The sequence below is a fragment of the Rhopilema esculentum genome, chromosome 19 (genome assembly GCF_057945365.1).
Source record: "Rhopilema esculentum isolate cy_ngs chromosome 19, ASM5794536v1, whole genome shotgun sequence".
Taxonomy (NCBI): Eukaryota; Metazoa; Cnidaria; class Scyphozoa; order Rhizostomeae; family Rhizostomatidae; genus Rhopilema; species Rhopilema esculentum.
Genome location: NC_142833.1, coordinates 1,349,588 through 1,375,351, shown reverse-complemented (window position 1 = coordinate 1,375,351; position 25,764 = coordinate 1,349,588). Strand labels below are relative to the sequence as shown.

Here is a 25,764-nt window from a genome sequence, read left to right as displayed (position 1 = left end):
TTTATTGATATCATATTTGTGTTGGTTTTCTGAGTGATAGAGATTGATTTATATCCGTCTCTCTTTCACAGAATACAATCTCTTCCTCGAGTTCCAGCAGCAAGTCACGTGAACCTGATTTGAAAGCAAACTCTTCGCCACCGCCCAACCCATCTGCTCCTGCGCATATAACTTCGCATTTTCAAAATGCCATCAGAAACTACTGGCCGTCGGGTGAAGACCCCCGGTCCAATCCAAACTTCTCGCCATTTTGGCCACCTCATTTTAACCAGTTTGTTTCGTTTCCGCATGAAATGTCTGGGGGTCACATGCGGTCACATAGCCCTGTTGAACAAAATGTAGACTATCACCCTAAATTTGGACATCTGTTAGATGTATTTAGTAAGCACGGTGCTCCCATTGGCGGACATTCAAACTTTCCGGGACACTCCAGTTTCAATGGACATGGTGGACATACTGGGCACAGCATACACCCAGGCCAACATGGTCCGCCTCCAGCAGGACACAACAGGCCTATGTCCGCACAAAGTCATCCTCACCCTGATGTACCAGTGCCCGGACAGACTGCATTGCCAGTGTTTCCGTCACACAATTCACGTCCTACAAACCCCCCTAATATTGACAATATTTCGCGTGTGTCTCCACGGCCTCATATTGATCCGCCGGGTGGACTGCCGTACGGATATGGACATCCTCATTTACACTCTCATTTGCATACACACACGCACCTACACCTACATCCAAGTGATAATGCAGAAAGACACAATGTACCGAGAGAACATCAACCGGCGACTTCCAATGCCCATCCGGTGCTAGGGCATCCCCCGTCATTAGGACTGTCACATGAAACCTCATTACTTCGACCGGAGGAATTACTGCATCATATACAACAAGACCCAAGGATGCGTAATGCTCTATTAGGACCCGGTGGAATCCCCACCCGAGAAGGAGCAATAAGTCCGGCGATGCTGCATGAGTACTTCAGACATGACCCAACGGCCTACCATTTATGGCTAAGTCAGGTTGCTAGATCTCATCAAGAACATTTATTTCCCGATCCTTTGGCTCACCAGAATTTAAGACTTTTAGCAGAGCACGAGGAATATCTCAGACACATGAGATCGCTTGCCATTGATCCAAAAATGAAAGCCGAACACGACAGAGTAATGTCGCTACCGGAACGTGGCTTGCCAGTTAACGAACGGACTTTGCCACGCGGAGAACAGTTTCCGTTCACTCCAGCTGCTTATATTGAACACATTCGACGTCTACACGGGCGAATAACGCCACCACACACGCCTTTGTCCGTAAAACCGGTAACAATCGATCTTTGTGAAGACTAACTAACATGTACATAAATTGACAGAAGTCTTCGCATCGAAGGGTTCTTGTTATAGCGGTGAGTTGAAAACACACACGTAAATTGAAAATTATAACGCTACTGTAGTAAACTTGAAGGGGAAATCGTTTATGGTTTTATCGTGATAACTATCGCCGTTATTTTCACATGATTTTCCATTAAGATACTTGAAAAATGATCTCAAAGATTAGAACTCATGTCTCAAGCACATTCTATATCCAACCCCATTTTAGTTTATTTTCCTCTGTACAACAGAATCGTTTTGTTTCTATATTAATTAGTGTTGAATGAATCTTGGAGAACAATGTTCTAAATAGTTTTGTCTCTCCTTCCCGTATTAGCTCCTCCTTCTGAATTTTCATCCCCTCCCTTTAAAGGTCCCATTCACGCATTATATGTATGAATGTAAAGTTGACCTGAAAGTTGGCTGTAATTTTGATTGAATTATACTCGCCATTTGGCGCAAAGAGAGTTGTTTAATGTCGAGACATGGTTGATAGTAACAACCATATTGTTATTCGCCGCGCGGTATTATATTAATCAAGAAATGGCTGGCCGTTTTTACTGATAAGTTGACATTAGGGGGGGGGGGGGTTGTTGTTGACAGTTCAATAAAGTTAGTTCATGTCCGTTTCAAGACAATATAGGGACAATATCTTGAATTAAATTTATTGCTTAAAAGCAGCTTAGTTATCTTTTGCATTTATAAAGAACGAGTCCTCCATCTATTAGAACTTTCAATTTATTCACCTATCGATTCCTCACCTTCAACTTAGTTTTTAAAACCCCTTTAGCCTCATTATTCCATATTAGCCTCAGTTCGATTCCCCTAGCTCTCCTGCGTTTTATGCGCGTAGGTAACGCGTAAACGATCAACATTTCGTTGGTCAATGTAACATCTGTAAACATGCCGTGTAGATCACGATATCAAAATCACCTGTTTCTAATGTTAGGATTGTGTTGGCAAACGTTCTTGATTTGTTGGTGCAATATTAGATTTCAATTTTTTTTGATAAGATTTAATGGTTGTGTTACTTTTCTATTTGTTGTCATAATTGTACATTACTTAGTGTAAAATAGGGATGTTTAAAATGTACAATTTATCGTTGTTTGCTCGATAACAGAAAATGGTTTGTATATCGTTGTTTCCCTGTCTTGTCATTCCATTACCTTAATTTACCTTAAAGATATAAAGCCTGAAACTGACTTTCTCACTGCAACGAGGTATTTTTGATTTACTTATGAGGATGGCTCAGTATACTGTGCTACTGATATAATGGCCTGTGCTTCGGGTCCTCGCCATGAACAAACTTCACTTACAGGCACCATGTCCTGACGCATTTTTGTTTTAGTTACAGATACTCTATATGCGTGACAGTACAGGCATAAAGACACAACACTTGTTACCCATAGTTTCTAGATTTTGTGCATGCACTTAAGGAGCATTTGTCAAATATTCTCAAATCGAGTTTTGTTATGCTCGCCTTACTTACCGTTAAGCTTCGACTCTCGAATACACCCAACTCTCGTATAAGTACCCCTCTCAAATGATCTCTCGAATAAGCCATCACCTCAACGTTGAGGTTCGAACGTATCCCCACAGAATCATATTTACATCGTTAAAAAAATATGCACTATCATTTAGGCAAAGGAAGAGACAAAAAAAAAATATTTGTTGAAAGCTTTAACAATCACAGTTAGATATAACTATATAATGATTTGCTACACACATTATTCTGCAGTAATATCAATGCTATATTTTTACTTCACGTCGCTCAAGTCGAAGAGTGGGTTTATCTAATATGGAAAAAGAGTTGTTTTGCGAAATATGTATAAGTTGCAACTTACTCTTTAAATGTCTCTTTAACACACACGCTTTGCATCCAATTCCTCGAAACTTCAAACAGACAAGGACATTATCAGCTAATTGAAAAGCAGTTTTTACGTTTGTGTTTAGGCCAACATTGTTCCTTATCTAACGAACTTTTAAGCGGTTGTAGATAAGCTCGATGGTCCTTCCATAATGTTACACTGAGATTTTTATTGGCCTACTATTTTCAATTAGAGCATACGAGGGAGGCAAGCTAAACTGTAGTCTACAATTCAAAGTACAATACATGATCGATATGTATGTTATGCTGTTTTACACGAAGTATTATCTAACCTCAGTTGATTAGATTGGTTTCCCTAAAGTAGTAGTGCTGTTTAAACGTTTTGGTACATCTGACATAATCCTTATACAATCTTGTCCGGGAAAGGTAAAAAATACCAAAAACAAGCAAAATAATGAGTTGTTTTCCTATAGGTATAATTTGCATACAAATGAAGTCTTGGGTCGGCATTATGCTCAGAACTACAAGCAGAGCACAAAAATCATGCTCCTGCACGTTTTCTTTCACCCAAGGGGAAACCTCGTGACAAATATTGGCATTCGTTACTTCCCCTGCTTGGCCTAAGCAAACAAATCAAACAAGCTCCTATAACTGTGCACTGTCATTGAGAATGCGAACAGACTGTGGGTCTTGTCTGGCTTGTTGGCTAACATCTCGAATTAAAAAGAAGTGGACCAAGGACACATGTCGAACTAGTTTTAAAGAATTTTGACAGAATAGAATATGATTTACATTCAACACAGACACACCTGAGACTGTAAAGGTAAGCCACTTCATAAAAGTTTCATTAGAATTTGTACATTTTAGCAAAGTAATTCATGATTTCCAAAGACTTGGCCTGACTGAATTATGACAAGTGCATTCCCTGTTTGTTTCAAGTACGCGAAAGCTGATTATGCTGAGAAAACTTTGTCCACGTTATTATCCCTCTCTTTTAACCTTCATACATAAGCATTACTTTACACTAGCAATTGAAGCTCGTAGTTGCCTTGCCCTGGTTACCTTAGCCCCGCCGTCATTCGGAATAAAGATCTGGTAAGCAAGGCAGGATCGTGTCTACAGTAAAGAAAATAAATATCTATTTGATATTTTCATAGCCATGATATGGAGGCCACGCGGTCCTGCCTGAGCCTGGCTACGCATAATGCATAAACTATAGCTGATAAGCAAAAATATGGAGGTTCTATATACTTGTTCTCCATCGCATTAAAATAAGCCTAAATATTCATTTGTAAATATTGATCGACAAAAGGGCCTAGTTTGCTTTCATGTGCTCTTCCATTTCATGGGACTCCTTGCCATTAGCTGTCGCAGCATTGTCAAGTAGGACGGTCTTGTATTCGGGCTTGATATCCACGCCTGAAATTTGCAAAACTTTTATTTATTTTATATTTCTTATACACGGTTAAGTTTGACTTCAACAACCTAAGTGCAAACTTGGCTGTGCAAACGCCTGTTTACGGTATAAAAGTGCATAACATTGTGTTAAAATAACTCTTCTTGAAATAAAAATGAAAAAGATTAACTGTATCCTGCTCTATTTCAGCATGCCCCTGGCTAGGAAATATATGTCTGAGGTATCTTCTCTCTGACTATTTAGTTTTTGGAACTTTACCAGCATTTTTCGGTTCATAATAACTTTCCCTACATCGACTCAACAATTCTTGTAAAGATCTTCAAACTAGGACAAACCTTTTAAGTTGACCATTTTCCTTAGCTCAATATTGGGGATGCCATTTTGAAAATCCCCTGCAATGTCGAATTTCAAGCTCAGGCAGTATTTGAAGACAACCTGTGCCAAAAGCGAGCCAAACACTATGCAGAACAGAGTGATCACCATATTAAGGGTCCGGAAGGGAAAATTCTGTATGAATGATCCATTTTTGGTCTCCTTGTACAACGGATATTTGATAACTGCTGGCATATCTAGAAATAAAACAATACAATGTTTTTGCGTTATATGATTTTTGCACCAGAGACTTTGGAACAAGAAGTGAGGATGTTTAAATACTCTCGGGGAGGGGGGGGGATAACTTCCACCTACACTGGTATGATATTTCCTACTTTCTGGGGGTACCTTTTATTAAGTAGAAAATCAATTTTGGGCTACCGATTCAGGTAAAATCAAACATGATCATAATTATTTTTGGGATCGATTTTTAGCATGACCATAAGTTTTGGGGTATCATTTTTAAAAGAACGGTAACATTTTCATTTGCTTGGTTAAGTTGTTGGATTTTTGCAAATTTCATTTAAATTTAAGGTTATAAATTTTATATTGTATCTAAATTTTAGGGTAGGGTTTTGGAAAATTTATAACTTTTAGAGTATGTTTTTCTATTTCAAAATGACACAACCTCATCCTCTGTTATTGAAGTTACCACCGGGTAATTACTAACCAAAAAGCCTAACTACCTAGCTCTACTAGTGCAAACTACATTCTCTTTCAACGTTCTTTCTCTATCTCAAATGAGGTGACACAAATTTCTACATTGCTTGGGCAAATATGGATAGTTTGTCTAACAAACCAGAAAAATGAATAAGAATTCGTCAATGGAATTGGAATTGGCTCGAAAAGATGTTTTCGTTCCTGATTATAAAAATATTTCAGAGTAACAGGCATTCGTAACAGTGCAGTAATGAATAAAGATCTTGCAAAAGTGTGTGATAATAAAATTGTAAAATGCCGAAAATGCCTATCAATGTCGAAATTGGCTTTGAACTAACTTCAAACACTTGAACTTGAAGTTAATACAGCAAGAATACAAAATCATTTAGGTCATTTTTGAATAATTCAAATAATTTCGAAAAAGTAAATCTGTGTATATAATATATACAGCTTATAACGTAATGTTCTTTGAAATCTGATTATTTGATTTAATTTTCTTCATATTCATCAAAAAAGTTTCCAATATTTGAATATTTTTCGAAATTATTTATAAACAAGTTTTTAGCAAAAAAAATCAATATTTGAATATTTATTATAATTATATATGAATAGTCTTTTAACAATAAGCGTGTAGTAGTATTAATCTTGAAACTTTGAGTAGCAACTTAGAACTATCCTGTTCTTTTTACCAAATACATCGAGCACTTTATAAATGACCTGTAATCTAACATGTAACAAGAATTTCAATCACTTTCAGCAATACATAAGTGTTCCATTATTCGAATATATGGATACCGTTGGCGAAGCAAATATCATGTCAAATATTGTACTTACTGATCAATGGTTCGCCTCCTAAAAGTCGAAGAAGGAACCCCATAATGTAACCAAACAGGGCACCATAAGTGTTTGAATAACCGAAATAGAGCACACAGAGTAATTCTGGGAACAACACGACGTAGATTATATCAGAGCAGAGATAGGAGAGTCCGTATATGGATTCAACTGTCAGTCCAATCGCTGTTGCTAGGGCACCAACAACAATAATGGATGCTCGAATCACCCATATGACTTCTTTGTCTGAAGCCTTGAAGAAGAATTTAGAAAAATTATTGATTTAAAATGCCGAATGCAACAATGTCAATCTGTCTGTTCGCTTTAACATAACATGAAAATGCTATTCGTTCCATGCAAATTGGTGTGGGAGGCGTACCAAGGGTATTGGAGGCGATGCTCTGACCATGTACCGATTTAGGCTTATCACACAAACCCCAAAGTAATTCACATTATACTCCAAACATTACAGCAAAAACAGAAGACCAACCCTTTACAATCTATTTTTGATGCAAGCCTCTAAAGTCAGATCAAAAGAATTGTTACGTAAAGAACTAGTTTCTTTGAGAAAAGAGCTTTTAAAAGATATCCTGACATTTTCAGTCGAAGAAATAATCATTGTAACGTTTTTCGAGGATTAAGGCTGTAAAGTTATTCTATGCCGTTTTAGGGTACTTCGCTTTAAATGAATCAATGTATTTTACAAAGTTTTGCTAGTAGATAGAGTAATAATGAAGAACCCTCACCCGCTGCCTGAAAATCGTTTTGTAAATGTTGTGTGCATACATAGAGCTTGCAGACAGCACACTCGAATCGACACTGGACATGACAGCTGCGGACACCGCCCCTAGGCCAACAAAAGATGCCCACGTTGGCGTCAGGTACTGCAAAACCATTGGCATTATCATCGATGGCTTGATTATCATGGAGCCATTGCTGTCCCTTTCAGCAACTGAGTTGAACCCAGTTTGCTCCCAGTCTACAAAGAAATAAAACAGAAATACAATAACAATGTGTATCACAGCTCTTGGAAATAAACGCTACATGACCAAACAAAAGTGAGTTACCTTTTTAAAGGAAAAGATTCGGGAGGACGACACTTTCTAACTTCCTTTGGATTGACGATACTCTCTAAGAATCCGTCAAATAAATTCACTAACTTTCGTAGCCTTTTGCAAGATTGACCTCCTACAATCCTTTCAACAAGGTTTGTCTTATTTAGCTTCTGATATGAGCATACCTGTGGATTTACCAATGGCACCAATAAGGATAGATGGCACTGCCATGATCAAGCACCCAACAGAGGCTGCAAAAGAGAGGTACTGCGCTCTCTTGTGGGTCTTGCTGGATAGCACACGCTGGAAGTAGACTTGCCATGGAATTCCACCAAATATCTATGACAATGACTTCATAATATTAATTGCTTATCCAAAGCACATAGAATACCTTCCTAAAGCTACACTTAAAAAGCTCCTAAAATAAAAAAGGGTTTTCCGTAATGCAACGACAAAAAGCTCTTCAATGAGAACAACGTGCTCCAATATGAAAGGAAGTGTTCAAAACTAGAGAGAGGTGTTCCAAAATCTAAAGAAGTGCTCTATACTGGAAAAGAACTAACAGGACCCAGCTTCCTTCATCAGCACAAATTGTGACCTCATTTTTAATTCTTGCTTGTTTGGGAGTAGTCTTCTAAGGGCCTTTTTTCTTCTTTCCAAATGCCAAGTCCATGAAAACTGGTTCCCTTTAAAAATTTTGCATTTAAGTACATCACAATATCACGTTTTATTCAGCCAAATCAGTGTAAACATACCAGTAACAGGGCATTGTCCATCCAATTCCCAAAGGATCCCCATTCCCAACTTTGGTCTCCAACCCAAGTTTGCTTCGTCTGTGAAATCGGCGTTACGGCTTTGTGAGTCAATGCAAATGGAATTGTAAGCCACTGTAAGAGACAAAATGACGTCAAAATAAGAAGCACTACAATAGCAAAGAAGTTAAGTCTTTTCATTCGATCCTTAATTCAAATGGCCGTATGTTGCTATTCTTGCTTCTGCTGCTGTCATTAGTACAATGAAATTCCCATAACTTGGGCCTCGGGCATCTGGAAATTTTATTAGATTGAACCGTTTCTTTTTTCCATTTCAATACTTCCAAATACTCTCAAACACCGGATAACTTGAACATTAATCAACACAAACTGTTGCTGTTTCCCCTTGAACATTTTTCAACAACCTATTGACACTGGAAATTGAAACTTTCATTATCTTGACCAATTTCTGTTTTCTCCTTAATCCTTCTTCAATACGCCTGCAGCCCGGTTAACTGAAATGTTTCTTATCTCGAACCATTTCCATTGTTTCCTTAGAGTTTTGAAAAATCGAAAATATAAATAACTTCATTTGTAATCGATTCCCGTGCAGCTGATCTTCCGAGTATAGTCTTTTTTTTGAAAAAAATTACGTTATTATTATTAGACTTTCATAATATATGATTGCAATCAATATATTGAAGGTTTTTTCCTTCTTTTAATGTTGTCTTCTGTATAATTGAGCAAATATTGCTTAGAACTTAATTACTGAATAAGAAAATAAAAAATGTACATGGTCAACATGGGCGGATCCAGCAAAAAACTTGACTGAGTTTCAGGCCAAGGCTAGGGTCTTTCAGATAATGCATTGATAATTGTGTCTAAGAGAACATTATTTTTCACATTTATGCATTTTGGTACCATTGAGGGGGGAGGGAGGGGTAGGTCCTATCTGCTCACTAAATCTAGATTCTAGATTTCTTTCCGACAGAAAACATTTAGCCATAGGTATTATTTTAGGCAGTTAGGTTTTTCGTTTCCTGGTATCTAGATATTTCTGGCCCCATCCTAATTTATATTTCAATATTCTTTAGCTATTGTATGAGGTTCGAGCAGAAGGCTCGAAACAGTAATTGTCTGCCAATAGTAGTGAGTCATGCACTATGCACAGAAGCGACCTACGACAATGTTGCCTGTGGTTGCATTCGAGAGGGTTTGAGGTATATCAGGGACGCCCGAGCACATTTTGGAGCGGGGGGGGGGAGGGATTTCTCTAGACAATTTAGCAAACTTTGATGGTAGTTTTTCCCCGTTTTACTTTATGCCACTACCTGAGCAAAAATGTGAGGGGGATAAACCCCCCCCAGCCCCCACCTGCCTCCGGCATGCCTGTATATGACCCTTATAAGCTACTGCGATTCAAAATGGTTTTGAAAAATGAATGTCTTGACGTTGTCATCTTTGATTGCTTACCATTCCTATGAACATGCAGATCAACTGTGCAACATCTGTGTAGGCCACTGACCAGAGACCGCCAAGAAACGTGTAGAACACCGCAATGCATGCTGATGCTGCAACAGACAGTTCCCTTGAGATATTCATGACGATGCTGATCGTGGCACTGAGGCTGTTCAACGTGGCCGCCGACCAAATCAACTCACCAAGGAATGCTGGAATATACATAAGTCCTCCCACCCTGATTCCATATCTGTCTTGAAATGGGTCCAACATTGTCACGTAGCCTCGCCTCCGCATTATTTTTGCAAAAAGAAAACCACCTGAAGGATAAAAGTGCCTCCTTTTCATTACATATTTAATACCAAACTCAGAACAAGCTGTAGAAGAGAGCAAAGATTGGTAAATAAAGAACACCCGTTATCTTTTCAATTACAGTATCATTTCGGTGCTGTAGACAGAACTAGACATGCGTCGCTTTGTAGAGCAAGACGGTTTAAAGTTGTTTATTAATTTACCACTTCCATTACTACCCTCTTATTGGGTAATTCTGCAGTAATACATGACAAATGAAACTCGAAAAATCAATGAACGACACAACCATTAGCACTCTCATATTTGATCATAATGTAATCTTCAAGCCAAAACTGAACCTGCAGAGAATCATGTTCATTTTATTCAATCAAACTGTTGACACTTGAACATACTCTAAACTGTACACCATTATAAATTCACCTTAATAAAAGACTTTTCCCTTCCAAAACTTTTAATCTCGAAATTATCGAAACATCAGTATGAAAGTTATCGAATCGAAAGAAATTTTTTATTAGCGTTAAAACCCACAGACTATGGAACGCAATCAATTAGCAATGTGGGTATAAAAGGTTTTCAGTTTGCTTCCATTATAAGGTTAACAACAAGTGAAGAACATTTCTAAATGCTCACTAAAATTCTGCATTCGGGAAAGCAATGTGCCTGCAATGCTTGCAGAAAGAAATTCCATAGTGCGATCTCTTGAAATTAGTGTGCATATAAGTGTCTGTACTACTGTACAACTGTAAATGTAAAACTAAAATTTAAAGGAAGTTATTTTTAGTTTAAGCTCAATTTTTAAGCAAAGATCAGAAAATAAAGCGCAGAGAGAGCCTTAAACCGTTCTGTTCTACATACTAGTGAAAATTCAGTTTTAAGTCTGGAATAATTACTACTTCAGGTATAAAGGGTTTATCACGTGACCCGTTTTAATAATAGTAATTAAACAAGCTTCTACTTGGTTCATACCTGGTTTGATTGATATCCTATCAAGTTCATGCCTGTAATTTTTATTTACATTAAGTTTGAGAGCAATATGAAAGATGAAATACGACCAACTTTAGAAGACTCTTGGAAATCTCAATGCCCTTGATTTTAGTTGAGAGGAATGATCAGTCTGTGTATTTAGAGAGGAGTCTGGGTTCAATGCCAACACAGCACCCTCACTTGCCAATATAAATACTATGTAGCAAGGAAACATTATAACTACTGTTGTTTCTGCTTTTACGAACTCCCGTTTTTTGTTCACTAAAAATTCGTCACATCTTGCTTCCAATGTATTTTGAAAGCCCATTTTTTTACATTTGTGTGAAAATTGTAAAAAAAAGATGTTCTAAAATAAGTGGATTTGTTAAAAAATGGGAAAAGTTTGGTCCAAGATTGAAAGAAGGGCTCTATAACAGAATAAAGTGCTCTACATAGGAAAAGGAAGTGTTCTAATGCTCGACCAAGAGTTGCTCGAAGTATAGAAAATTAATCCACGGAAGAAACAGGAGTTCCAAAAAGGAAAGCATTGTCCGAAATTGAAAAAATATTTGTTGCAAAATAACATTGAGTGCTTGAAAATTGAAAGAACGGCTGATGGAGTGCTCCTAAAGAAGGAGAGTTGATGGAAAATGCTAAAAAGTGGTCCATGTTATAGAAAGACCTGTTCTAAATAATGCCAAGTATTCAAGACTAGAAACACGATTTCTGATATGAGACGAAGCGTATCAAAAAGAGTTGTATTTAAAACAGAAAGCAGTGCTCTATAATCGTAAAAAAATGTCATAATACGAGAAAACGTGTTCCAGAACTCAAAGAATTGTTAAATAATTTTAAGAACTGAAAAAGAAAGAAAAGTTTTTAATGTGAGACGAGTTGTTCCAATATTCATTACAATGATTTCCTCTCTTTACCAAGGAAATCTATGCAAAAAAATCTCTTAAAATGAGATAAAGTGTTGTCCTTTGGTGGAAAGAAGTATTCTATCAGGCGAAGAAGTGCTCCCTAGTAGAAATCATACCCCAGAATAGAATGAAGTGTTCCAAAATGGAAAGAATTGCTCCAAAAATCCGATGAAGTATTCCATAGTGGAAAGGTGTGTTCCAAAATAGAAAAAGTTTATAGAGAATAGGAAAACTCCTGTCCTACTCTGTTCTATAATGGAATGGAGTGTTCCAGAATCAAAAGAAGTGTTCCAATGCGAGACGACATAATCCAAAATCGAAAACATCGAAGCTAAAATGACAAAGGCGTTGTGCAGGAACAACTTACCAAAGCAAAGACTCAAGGAATATCCCCATGATGACTGAGCCCACGTGAGTCCGTACTTGTAAACAGCCTCCGCAGTTCCATTGATGTAGCCACCACCAACCCATGTAGCTGTAAAAAGGTTAAAGGAAAAAGACTCAATATCAGAACATAAGCCGTGTCTGCAAGAAAATTTGTCGAATAACATAGAACATGAAGCTTAGAATGGGGTTTGTATATCCGACACCACGGGATTCAGACTGGAATACGTTATTCGTATCAGGTACAGCTTTTCTTAGTACTTGAAAATAAAATTGGATTCGATAAAACGTTCAGTTGCACCAGAAGTAGAGGGAAGAAACTCTTATTAGTGTAAATCAACATAAATGTCAAGAGCCTTTTGCAAAAAACTTGTGCTTGAGATTCCTTGCATTGCAAAGATGGCCTAAACTACTCTACGTGTCGTGGAACTTCTTAAACTTGTCTGTCTGTCATGAAACATTTGGAAAAGTTCTACCTGTCATGGTGAAGCAGCCAACAAAAAGCCCAATGCTCCGTCCAGCCAGCATGACTTCATTGCTTTCATCGTGTTGCTCTCCATTCTCCTGGTGCTTCGATTTCTTGCAGCCAGCCCAGATTCCAAGAACGAGGATCAGCAGATAAAATACAGCGATGCCAATAATGCCAACAACGTTTATTTCCATGTTGTTTGTTGCACTTTTCTTCCTATCTATTCTGAAAGAAATATAACAGATATGAGACTTGAAAATTGGCGTTGCGTTTGAAGGGTTAAAAATGAAATTTTTTTAAAAAGGCTCAAAGTTTTATTTTATCTATCATTTCGTAACGCTGAATAGAGAAAAGGAATCAACGATCCAGCCACTTGTTAATTAAGCAAAAAATGATTTGTTATTTTTCCGACGAAAAAAACTGTGTCGTAATACTTTCTGACAGTGTCGTAATACTAGGGAGCACTTTTTTATTGTCCTTGCTCCCTCGCAGATGCTCCTGTACCAAGAGAGCTAATGTAAACATGCTCAAGTGGAAAACTCTGGAGTCGTTGTACATTTCCCGTCCAAAGCTTTTAGCAATGTTGTGAAGATATATGTCCATATCCGAGCCGAAATACGTTGACTCAGAAAAAGACACTTAGATCTAGATCACATAAACGTGTTTGCCCGAGGTTAAGAATAATCAAAACAGCTTTCAGTTAGCCCCCTATAGTACGTAAACTATAAGTATAAAAGACACAGATCTCCTGACAACAGACATTGAAAGTCAAAAAGCCATGTTTGAGTCAAAATTTCTCTACAGTTGTGTATATGTATATATAAACGCATTTTTTACTATAGCTTATAAAACAGCCTAAAAACACGATAAGAAATTCCCACAATCGCACTATCTTCTTTGCATCTTATACACAGATATATTGGAATGTTTTTTATTTAGCAATATTATTTGAAAAACTTCAGGTCAGGTATCATTCACTTATTTGTGATCCAAAATGCATTTTGCTGACTAGCACCAAACCAATGTCTCATTTGTTCCATCACTTCATTTTACAAGATGAAAATGAAAAGGAAAATGCGAAGGCGCACAAATGCATGAGATGGATGACATTGCTTCTCTTTTATGGACTGTAACGTGAGACAGTTTATCACGTCAAAGCATAGGCGTAGACTTGCATTTTTTTCAGGGGGGGGGGGGGCTAAAAAAATTAATGAAAATTCCTAATTGCAGCTGCTGGTGTCACAAGATAGAAAATGGATTAGCTAAGGGCGCAAAGGTGATTTTTTCGTGCATTTTTCATTATCGAGGAAGAAGAAACACACATGAGATGATGTAAAGTGTATTTTTAAATCATAATCAGTTTCTTTAGGTTGAGATCATCAGTTCTATTTAGGCACCCAAAATGTTTATGCGTGGAACCAATAATATAACAAACTAATCTAAAAATTGGTGAAGCACTTCCTTATTTTCCAGGGGGGGCTCAGCCCCCCCCCCCCCCTCGGTTTTCCTCAGGTTTTCAGAATTGATAAATACGAATCCTTGTCTCTAAGCGGCTTTAATATAGTGTTCCACTATGCTCTACAGTTTCGCGAATGTCTTTACGTCTGCGATAACTCTTTTTGAGAGTCTGCTCAGCCCATAATTCCATGGATCTGTGGGAGAACACAGCAAATTTTTGAACCAAACGTTTGAGCGATGCCTCAAATCTCGACGGTTTGTTTGTTGTTTATGCCATAAACCACTCATTTGTGGGTTTGCACTTCTGCATTGCATGAACAAGCAGCAAAATTACATCAGTATCCTTCGCAACAAGAACTATTTTGCATCTTGCGAGTTAGCATGCAGAATCATTCTGGTTTCAGCCTTTTTGTGGTTACATCTTGGAAGGACTTTTATTTGCTTTTTGAAGTCTCCTATGCTTCTTCTCCGTAAGTTATAACCAATGGAATTGTCTGGAGCCTGTGAGCCTCAGCGCTTCGAAATAATTTGGGAGTAAGTTTTATTAGATTCTCTTTGTTTGCATCATTGTAAAAAACTCTTTTTACCTTGGAGAATCTTTTGCTTCAAACCTTTTTTATGCACTTGCCTTGATGACCTCTACTTTGTTGTGCACACAAAAATCCAAGAAAACATCGAAAGCTGTCTCAATAATGAACGAAGATCACCAAGGTTTCGAGACTGGCAAGGCTGTCTCTATCGAAAAGGCATTTGCACATCTCATCAAAACCATAGCTCTAGTCTTGCAACTCCTGAAGGTGTACTGTGACAAGGAGATAAAGCTGTTCTTCTTAATTTCATGTGCAAGGAGTCAAATCCATATGTAAATCTACCACCAGAAAACGCCAAATGGAGTATTGATGAGATGGTCATATTTCGCAGCAGAAGATAGTCTTATTGAAGAAAGTCATGTACCTTCAGCCCAGCGCGAGGGCATCTTGGATAGCCTATAGTTTCAAGACATTCTTGCGACTTAGTGCAACAGTCAAATGCAGATGCAAAGAACTTATTGTCCGGTTCAGAGTGGGAGCAAGACTTTGCAACTTCGGAGGAAGAAGTGACTGCATCGACAGATAGCACTACCTTATTCGAACTTTGGCTACTGCAGTTCGCACAAACGTAATTTAAATGATTTAAATACTAATTATTTGATTGAAAAAAATATGGAGGAAATGGTTTTGCTGACATCCAGCCTCATATTAATACAAAGTTTGGCCAACTTATCATTTAATGACAATAAGATCTTTGATGACGTCATGCAAAATTTTGATGACGTCATAATGAAAATACTGATGGCGGCAAATCATTCTTAAATATACATCGATTGAAAGCTTGCAACGAGACGAGTCAAAATATGTAATTTGCGTGATAAAATAACACTTCAGTAAAGAGCTAGCGATGATTTTGTCTGATTTTTTACCGTTAAATGATGCCATCAGTCACGTGACACCCAGGCATTTTTTAAAAAAGTCACCTGGCAGATTATGAAAGCCTGGACTCCCTACTACAAGAATCCGTTGAGAAAGCAAACATTAGCTTGAATGTCAGATTGTCAGGCTATATGTCCTGTCTACTACCCTTCGTAGTTGCAAAACTTTAATTCATCGAAAGTTCAATCCCTCATTTCAATATGGTCCCATCAAGCACAATCTCATCTCAAGTCCGCTGTCAAAGTTTCTTTCAGGAATTCTGGGCTAAAATACTGTTATCTCTTAATGACTGGGTTTCAGAACGCTAAATCGTTGCCTTTACGAAAAGAAAATCTCCTGCTCTTGACACGTCAAAATGGGCCTATCGTTTAACGAACTACCAACCAAAAATCAAAAAATTTGAAACTGTCATCGCCAGGGGTCTTGGGTTCCGCATATGGGTTCCGCATAGAGCCAATTATTTGTTAAAGGGCGTGATGATTAAGGCGTGGCCTATAAAGGTTTTAGAAAAGGAAACTTTTAATTTCAAGCCTGCGTTGATCGGACAAAAAATGTTTGACAGAAAAAAGCATAATTATTTGATTCGACCACTTAAGTAAATATTGCAAGCTTGAAAAGAAAAAAAATTTAACTAAAAAATTTGAAAAGGGGCCCTTTTAAGTTTTGCAACCTTCGTCTTACTCATATCATAGAACATATATGGTTAACAAATAAAGATAACACAACGTCCAAAGTTAGTTTGAATTGACGCTCCAGGTGTATTGTTGATGAATGGACTTAACAATTTGAATGAAGTTTTCTTCTTCAATCTAAAATATAGCGTCTTTTAAGATCAAAGTTACGTAAACTTCCATTAAGATAAGCCTTTTAGAGTCGTTTACATGATAACAAACCAAAACAAAATGAGTTTTAACAACATGTCTTTTCTAATTTGAATTTCGCACTTAAAGAGACCCAGTTCGTTTTCTAGTCGTATTAAGGGGGAAATAATTCAACAGCCAAGAAATCTACATAACACCTGTTCCAGGACAGGTGTTCTTGAAAGACAATCAATATATACGTCATATCTTAAGGAAAAGTAGTATTGTATTGATTAAAAGAGATATAAAATACTCTCATAGTCCTAAAAATTTGTAAATGATAAGGACTGATCATCATAGCTAATATATTCCTAATGACTTGTGTACAAGAGCCAAAGCAGGTGTATCTCGTGTCTATCAAGCTAAGAAAAATGTCGCTTTGCTTTTGCCAAGCTGTTGCAATAACCATCGCGCTGCTATCTAGCTATCTTGTATATATCTAGCTATATAGGTTCTGAAAGCTAACTCCAATTTCTTATCTTGGTATTGCTGCCCTCCTCAGTATGAACTCTTACTGAGGAGGCTGCCGGAGGGCAAGGAAAATTCTAAGAACAAATTATAATCGTGTACCTGTGTTTTTAATTATGGTTTCTAAACAAAATACCAAGGTACCAAGTTACAATTACCTATAGTTCTGTCATCAAAGATGTAGCAACAAAACTGTTTGCAGAGCTTTTAGCTCATACAATGGTTCTTTCATAATAGAAAAGGACGAGTAACGATGTTTGATGTCTAAAAAGTCGAAATAGCCCGGAGAGGCAATAGGCCTGACATACCTTGTACATAAGCCAAATGGAGTCAGCGTGAAAAATATTGACTTGGTTTTAATACCAGAAGTTGATAGCATAAAAAATAAAGTACAGTTGTTTCGCCAGTAAAGCGATCAGTAAAACGCTGCTAAAACACTGTTTGTTTCATGGCTTTGCACCCAGAAATTCCAAAATTATAGGTAAAAACAAGACAAAGAACGCTTCTTTTTGATAAAAAAGAATGAAATAGCCCAAATCATTGGGTAATGCTGGTTAACGCAGTTTCTCAGACATCAACTACTTAATTCTTGCCTCGCCCCTTTCCTCGCCCCTTTCCTCGCCCCTTGCCTCGCCCCTTGCCTCGCCCCTTGCCTCGCCCCTTGCCTCGCCCCTTGCTTAGCTAGTTGATAAAACATCACGAATGCTGATACGGACACGAACTTAGTATGAATATATTCTTCTTTAACCTAAAGCGAATCTTGAACAAACAGCTTGCAACTTATGCATACATTAGGTAAAAGTTGCATGCCTCTGATAAAAGCTTTTATTATCAAAACAAAACACTATTAGATCCTTAGATCGCAGAAGGAGACCAAACATAAGTTGATATATTAAATTATTTTGCACGGCCTTCCTTGCTCATAAAGATTGGCACAACTTCTTCATTTCTACGGTATGAACCGCCTACTATGCATAAAATAAGATACCTTATGGTAGCCTTCGGTCCAACTGCTTTAACCTGATTTCCCTTACCCTCTAAATGACACAGCCAGTATCTTACCTTCTTCTTACTTTATCTCTTGATCTTCAGCATCCTACTGCTGGCTTCAGAAGCAATGTTGTTATCAATAAATAGCTTTGCAGAATTATTGTCATGTTTCCATTCTTTACTGCACAAACATGTAAGCTGGCCTCGTAAACAAAACGCTAATCGTGAGAAACCGTCTCTTTGCGCTCATAATGAAAGCAACCCTGGCCAATTTCAAAATCTTTCATATTTATTGTTTTAAATGCTTCCTGAAATCGAAGGACGGTGTTTTGAAACGCATAGCTATTTTTGTTCATGAAATTCATATGAGAATTAGCGGAATCTTGCTGTTTACATGTGTAGCAAAATAAACAATTCTTGCAATTCAACTAAATGATTCGGCAAGATCGATTCAAAGCTGCTACAGTAGCAGACGGTTAACGAAAATACTAGCAAAAAACAAGCCAACTTTTGTTGTTGGGGGGAATTAAAAATTTGTGATGCCTTGCTCATTATGAAACATACCCGGTGTCTGCATTTTCAATGATTAGATGACGTCCTCGATTGATGAGGTGACTTTCTCAAAGACTTTCCATGAAATGCTTCAATTCATGATACAAGTTTGATTTTTGTATTTCAAGTCATCCATTATCATGTTTATTGTGTTCAGAGGTTGAAATTTTGCGAGGAAATTGGGAATCAAAGAAAGTTCTTTTGATAAGAAGGCAAGTGCCCATGACAATGCCGTTAATATTTATCAAGGAAATTAATCTTGAATTCTTACTGTATTGCCTTTTAATCAATTTTCCCAAATGCTGTAAACAACTCAACACATGTTTTGAGTTGTTTACGGCGTTTCGAGCATGTTCTCGTTACGTTACATGCTCGTATCGTCGTGTTTTTAACAATCAAACTATTTCATTCTGATACTAAATCTATTTGCTAACTGGATTATCGTTATTTCAGATGAAGTACCACATGCAACGTGCATAATTATTTGACTTTCAAAGTTGCCTACAAACTACAAAAGATTTATATCATTACAACTTGTTCTGAACATGCCCCCTTGTCCCAGGGGTCGTTTCCTTGTCCCAGGGGTCGTTCCCTTGTCCCTGATAGCTGCGAGAGAGACCGGAGTTTCTCAAAAAGGCTACTTTGTAAAGGGATTCACGTTCGTGATGTTTCAAATTATCGAGATATCCAAAGTGGGAACGAATAAACTTACGGGTGCAATGAATATGTGTTAAATGGCTTGTAAATCACATGTGAAATGCATTTACTAAATATCACTGTCTTCTCTAAATACGAGAGCCTAGACTCCAAGATAACAAGCTGTCAGTTGTATATCGCATAAAGCTCTGATGCCCGAGGTAGTCACTGTCTAGCGACACAAACTTTTACTGAAAGAGGATTCAGTTGCAAGACTTCTATAATAAAAACAATTATGAGCTCCGGCCCCCCGCTTCTGATGGCTTTGACATATACAATAAAATGTTATTTCAAAAGTTCAAACTAGAGGACTAAAACATAAGGGATGGCTTAACATGCTTAAAGCCAAGAGCAGGATAATAAATTGTAGGGTCTTGAGTACATGTAGAGGAAAATTTGGAGCTAAACCCCCTCAGCCCGCCCCTCGAATTCCACGGCCCCTGACAACAATACTTTAGTGCCGTGAACTTTACAGTTAGGCCCCGTTTGTTCTTGAACATAAGCAGCGCCACCTCGGAAACAAATTACCAGAAACGTAACCAAAAACGTGCATCAGCCCCAAGTGGAATCCAAGACTCCTGATTATCACTCCTGTCTGAAAATATCGAGTTTGAAATTTTTGTTTGCTTTGAAGATACTGTAATATTGTGAATTGTGCACATATTGGAATAGCATTGCATAGAATAGAATAATCAGTTAATTTGATTAGTAATAGAGAACCTGTAAAAGCTTAGCTGAATGTTCTGTTACGTTGTTAGGAAACATTTTCTCTTTTCGTATTTTAACTTAGTTACATAACATAATGGTTGCAAGGAAAATCTTCATTCACAAATGACATTCTCGCTTCAAGAATACAATCAGCAAGCTTGAAACAGTCTTACACATTTACTTCCAAATTTCATTAACATTGTTAATAGAGCGACTAAGATCTGGTGGCCACATTTCTAATTCATCACCACACTAAATCCTTTCTTCGTTGATAAGTGATTTTATTTCACTGATAAAAATCGCACATGTTTCTTACGATAATCGAAACGTAAGCACGAAATAAACGAAAAATCAAAGACTTACATAAAATATGATTTGCAACGACCACCTTGTGCATCTATCCTCAAACAGAGGGTGATTGTTGCGGCAACAGGTCACACTACACATTTTAACTGAGAACCACGTACAACCCTTTGAATACCAAATTCTTTCTGAATACACAAGTATGACCAGCTTCTCAAATTACATTCAAACGATTGAGTTACTAAATGAATGGATTGTCCAACTGTACACATTACACATCCACCCGTAGCCATACGCCCCAAACACTTCGTAGCGACCCCTCAAACTATGTGTGAAAACTCACTGCTTTTACGGCAACAGCCCCCAAGAAACATTGTTTAAAAATTGTGATTGGGATTCTAAATGCTAACTTGAGAGCTGTATGGAATTTCTAGTTAGAAAGCATTTAGCAATGAGGAAAATATTTCAAAGGAAATTCATCCGAAAAGAAATTTCAAACTGCCAGCCTCATTTTTGGCCACACTTCTTATCCATTGTTAAACTAGAGAAGACTTTTACAAGACGATATTCGATACTGCAGGGCTTACGCACAGTCGATTTAACCAGTAGAATTGCTGAGGTTGTCTAAAATCCTAAAGACTTTCATTCATGGCTTAAAACTTTTATCTGTACTCTGGGTTTCAATCTATAAAATTTTTCTTGATATGAATTTGATTTTCTACTCCTTTGAGGTTCTTATACCAAGAACACGACACCTTCTTATTTTGCTCATAAAATGGCGATGCAGGAATTTCCAAACAGTTTGCTGTTAGTAGGATGCCACTTATGGCAACTATTAGATAATAAATTCTAATTCAAAGAATTTCAATTTGGGTTTTCCTCTGGCTTGCTAATTCTATTGCAAAGATTAATTATTTTGACCCCGACCGACTGCGCTTCTTACTTTATATTCTTGATCTGTTTCTTCAGTGTAATGTAATTGTTGACGTTTTTTTAATTGAAAATGACGAATCTTTAGTGTGCTTTGCTTTCTTTTTAAAGGAGTTATAGTCTTAAAATGTAGGCGAAAACTAAAACACGCAAAATAATTTCCTAAAGCAAAAATTTTAGATTTAAAGCAATAATGCTGGCAGATATAATTTGTCAAAGTAAAATCGAAGAAAATCTGAAATATCTGGATTAACATTCCCTCTGCACAAACTGACCCTTTTTATGTTGTTTTCTAGAGCAAACTTCAGAGCCCAAGTCTTTTGTTTGAAAATGTCAACAAATAACTCCGGTCTCTATTTAAAATAACACTCGATAAATAGTCTGTGCAGAGGGATGAAAAGGATGATGTTGATTTTTTTTCAACTTTAATTCTCCATAGAATGACATGTGGTAGATAGTTTGTCTAAGGAAAGTGAGAAACTATTGATTTTGTTATACGACGCCCCTTGGTAATCTTCTGGACAAAATAGGTGACAGCTGATGCCGGAGAGACGGAGGCACACACAACAGTGTGCAGCTCTCTGCATCGCATGACTTTGCAAAAACTCCATTCTTCATTTGTCCCATGTCATTTTAATAATTATTGAAATAAATAATTCATAAAAAGTACGTGAAACAATTTCTATTTCAAAATTCCCTCAGTTCTCACAAAGCAACTGAACTCAAATAAACTCAATTTTTAAATGATAAATTAGGAACATGAGAATTTTAAATAAATGCCTAATTAGAAAGATTTAAAAACATACCATTAATCGGATGGTTCGTTTAGAACAGCAGCGATTTCAATGGAGTTCTTTGATTTCGGTACTTAGAGGCACATTCGATGTTAATGAAAAGGAGTTTGACCGATTTGCCGTCAACTTAAGGATTTGAGTTTTCCTGCAGCTGCATAATTCATATGCCTGTAATCACCGTGAAGAGACTTAGAACAAAAGTAAGCAACCAGACGCATTAATCTTTCATGCTGGTCGTTACTCAAGCACAGTTATTTTCATGCATATTTACGGCTAAGAGATTGCCAAGCCCAGAAAGCAAACAGTAATGGATCATCGCCTCCCATTTGCAATAATCACAGTCGTTTTTGCACAGTTTCGCCTACATGGAACTAAGTGACAGTTTTCGATTCATCAATTGGGTTTTCTGTTGCTAGGCTACATCAGAATAGGATGCAGGGGGGGGGGGGGTTCAGGGGCACAGGCATATTCTATTTTGTCACTTCTAGTATTGCCTTTTGAGGCACATTAATAAGAGATAATTGCTAAAATCAGTCTTCATGGTGTCTACACAGAATATATACATAAGGGGGAACATTGGGGCTGGAAGAGCTGCAGCCCTCCAAACCAGAAAACATTTGTCGCATTTAATGCTCTATTTGGGCAGTTTTATCTCATTGAAGCAAAAACATTCAGGTAAGATCCATTCTAAGCCCCCTACACACCCACTTTTTATCCGTCACACCCACTAAAAAAAGGCACATTCAAATCCAAATGGAAATAAGCGAATGAGTCGGAAGTAGGCCTTTGCTTAAGCCTTTTTATCGTTTTTATTGTTCGAATCTGTCCCACCATACTTATATCTGGCTTATTTCAGATAGCTTTTCTGCCATTTGGAATTTTGCCCTTGACTTTGCTCACTGCATGTTTTTAGATAGTGCCTGTAGAAGCGGGGAATTTTTTGAACATCCCTTTTTATCTCTAGGATGAAATAAGCTCTTTTGTTTACTGTCACGTAGATCTATAATCTTTTTCATATGTATACACTATATTCGCCCTATCATTGATATTCTTCACCCTATCATTGAGTTTAAGTTTAGAAGCTAAAAGCAACCCAGAAGACCTTCAAATGCCTTGATTGAAAAATTCAAAAGCTGAGGAATCGCTTGTTATAGGTTGTGATAAATGAAATGTTAAACGTATAGCACTTATTTGTTAGGGAAGACATTAACAACACAATTTCACTCGTGCGTTAATCATTTGTATAGAGCAATCGAGAGGCTTTAGCTTTGAAAATAGCACGGAATAGCGGGAAGATAGCATAATTCATCGCTAGTTTCAAATTTTGCTTTGCCAATTTGCATTTATAATTTGCTAACCTTTAATTCACAGAACTATCTTGAAGCAATGCAGAAAGTCAGGTTCTTCACAAACAAAGACGGCATCCAGAGTCAATAAACAATTGTTGTATGGCATTGCTATAGATGCCTCAAATAAGGTATGTTTAAAATTGTCTTTGATGCCTCATTCAAAATACGATCCCTCCTTCAGTTAGCATCTCTCTAATAACGAAAGGCGTTCTGCGATGGTCAATTATTAGCGCATCGTGACCCCATTCCCTGAATATTGATGATCAAGGTTGTTTTTGATTTATTATCGTTAATTATGTATTTTATTTATGTAACTTGCTTTGAGTGCTAAGTCGAAGACGAGAACAGCTTCGTTATGCGTTGATGTTTAACTGCTTCACAGTATCAATAACGTTTTGAAAGCGCATTTGTGCAAGGACATATTTCCTTTTATGAAAACCCTTTGGGCTGACTGCAGATAATCTTGATGCTACGTTTGCAAACACTTTTTGACTTCTTCCCTTCACGTGCATCCAGATCAATCACAGATCTTCTGAAAAAATGCCTAACTCTAATGTCGTGGAAGGAGTTCTTATATTTAATCAGGATATTTCACATATGCTACCTTACAATATTATGTTTGAAATGTTTGTTGCTTTATCAGGTGATTTTATTAGCCTTCTCAAATAAAGCCCTCCTACATCAAACTCTGAAATGTTAGTCGCTCTTCTCACTCAACTTTGAATCGTTTTAAGCTACTGTTGAAATGGCTGTTCCATCTGGTTTTTAAAGACTTAATGATATCTTTAGAATCAAATCAGTCAACACGATCACCAACATTTCGTTCATAGTCATGTTTATAGCAAAGTTATGAAATAATTTTCGTTTTGTCGCATTTCAAGATTAATACAGATGGATGAATAAAAAACAAAGCATTTCAGCTGAAACTGTACTTGCTAAAATATTTTTGAAAGTATGTTAGATAATGATTGGCACATAGAAGTTCCTCAGAATTTTTTGTAAAACAATAACGATGTGGATCAAGCTGTAGGCTTACTCTACGTGTCCGTACAGTTTCAGAAAAGAAAAGTTATCTTCAACGCATTTTAAGGATGGGCGACTCTCCTGTCAATGAATGTGCTCTAGCGCTCCTTTCAAAACGCAATCCTTTAAAAGTTGTTAATCCAATAGACGTTCTTTGGTTTTATTTCAGAAATAAAGGCCAGCTATCATAAGTAGGCCGTTATTAGTGATAAAACTACCATAAAACTATCAAGGAATATTGATGAGTATTTCGTTTGAATATGTTTTTAAGCGATATAAAGAAACAATCAGCTTACAACTTGTGTTTGGAATAGAAAAAGCCAACAACAACGCCACAACCTTGAGTCTGGATACTTTTAATATTACCCATGTATAAACGTTTTAGCAAATTTGATATCATGTTTTCAGTTTTCGCTATCGCAATCTAATCTCGTTGTTGTCTTGTACTAAAGCTGCAACTTGTATTTTGACCTCATAACATTGGGCCATTATTAGTCACAGTCTGTTGTCTCGCAGTTCAACAGTCCCAGCTTATATTATCTTAGTCAAAACCAAATTTGATCAATTTACTTAGCCTACAAGTCCACGCATCGTCGCACGTTTCCAAGAAATCTTCCATAACTTTTGTTTTATGCTACATATCAAGTAACATTTCTATACGATCATTGAAAAACAAACGATTTAAAATGCCTAGCAATGCTTACAAGGGTTAGATAGGTAGAACTAGTTTAGAGTTCTCAATTTCTAAACATCAAGTCAACAACACCTTATAGTATTTTCTATGATGTGTCTTTTATCTTTAGAGTAAAAATGCACAATTTATGCACAATTTTTAAAGTGATCTAAGCAATCAGTTCTTTATGATTTAATGAGATGACTTAAAATTTCGTTTGACTCTGTAGCTACAACCCTTATTTCATTTATCGTAAACCAAAGTCTATTTATTCTAATTGAAAGATGCAAAATGAGGTTTCATAGCATTATCATTCACCATGATGAGATTGCCTCTGATGAAATTTAATTGATAACGATTTTAGGCAATGGATACTGCAACATCAAACACACTGACTTGTCTGCAGCGTTGATCTATTTACAATTTTACATAATTTACTTAAAAACTTGAAAACAAACCTAATCAAACTGCAGCAAGCTCCCTCGACGTCCGAATCCTCAACCGTTTAGTTGGATGCCAAAAATTTAGGATCAACTTCCATAAATTTCTAATAATTATATTTAGCTATTTCGTTGAAAAAACTGCCGCCCGTGCCTTGAAGAACTGTGAATGATCAGCGGATAATTGCTCTTCTAAAGCCAAAAGCGTAATAAATAGGACAGCTGCTTTCAAGACATAATGAAAACAGAACGATTCGCCAAGA

At 37.1% G+C, this 25,764-nt stretch overlaps 2 protein-coding genes across 7 annotated transcripts in view; one reads left to right on the top strand and one right to left on the bottom strand.

The window, feature by feature from the left end:
• The window catches only part of LOC135688306 (uncharacterized), a 31,133-nt gene extending 28,636 nt beyond the window's left edge, over positions 1-2,497 (top strand). Inside the window, exon 17 of the mRNA XM_065205096.2 lies at positions 72-2,497. Within this exon, the coding sequence (XP_065061168.2) occupies positions 72-1,343 (1,272 nt within the window). The 3' untranslated portion in view covers positions 1,344-2,497. The remainder of the gene's footprint in view (positions 1-71) is intronic.
• LOC135688307 (high-affinity choline transporter 1) lies at positions 1,243-25,764 on the bottom strand. Of its 6 annotated transcripts, none has more exons than XM_065205098.2 (10): positions 25,520-25,764; positions 12,796-13,013; positions 12,303-12,410; positions 9,753-10,057; positions 8,283-8,414; positions 7,713-7,866; positions 7,219-7,451; positions 6,476-6,725; positions 4,945-5,178; positions 1,243-4,611 (listed from the first exon to the last, which is right to left on the bottom strand). In XM_065205098.2, the coding sequence occupies exons 2-10, from the start codon at positions 12,980-12,982 to the stop codon at positions 4,508-4,510; spliced, it is 1,707 nt and encodes a 568-aa protein (XP_065061170.1). In that variant the 5' UTR covers positions 12,983-13,013; positions 25,520-25,764; the 3' UTR covers positions 1,243-4,507. The 6 variants fall into 6 exon arrangements, with proteins under 6 accessions (XP_065061170.1, XP_065061176.1, XP_065061174.1 ...); XM_065205104.2 differs by having other exon boundaries at positions 12,796-13,008; XM_065205102.2 differs by lacking the exon at positions 25,520-25,764 and adding an exon at positions 22,029-22,327.

What these genes read in the sequence shown, in the direction of transcription:
- LOC135688307 (XM_065205097.2), bottom strand. Translation starts at nt 20,386, where the DNA reads ATGCACAAGGTGGTCGTTGCAAATCATATTTTAT. An exon ending in TGGCTGCTTCACCATGACAG is followed by an intron (nt 12,411 to 12,795) that starts GTAGAACTTTTC and finishes ACCTTTTTACAG; the next exon opens with CTACATGGGTTGGTGGTGGC. An exon ending in TGCCATTGGTAAATCCACAG is followed by an intron (nt 7,452 to 7,712) that starts GTATGCTCATAT and finishes ATTTCTTTGTAG; the next exon opens with ACTGGGAGCAAACTGGGTTC.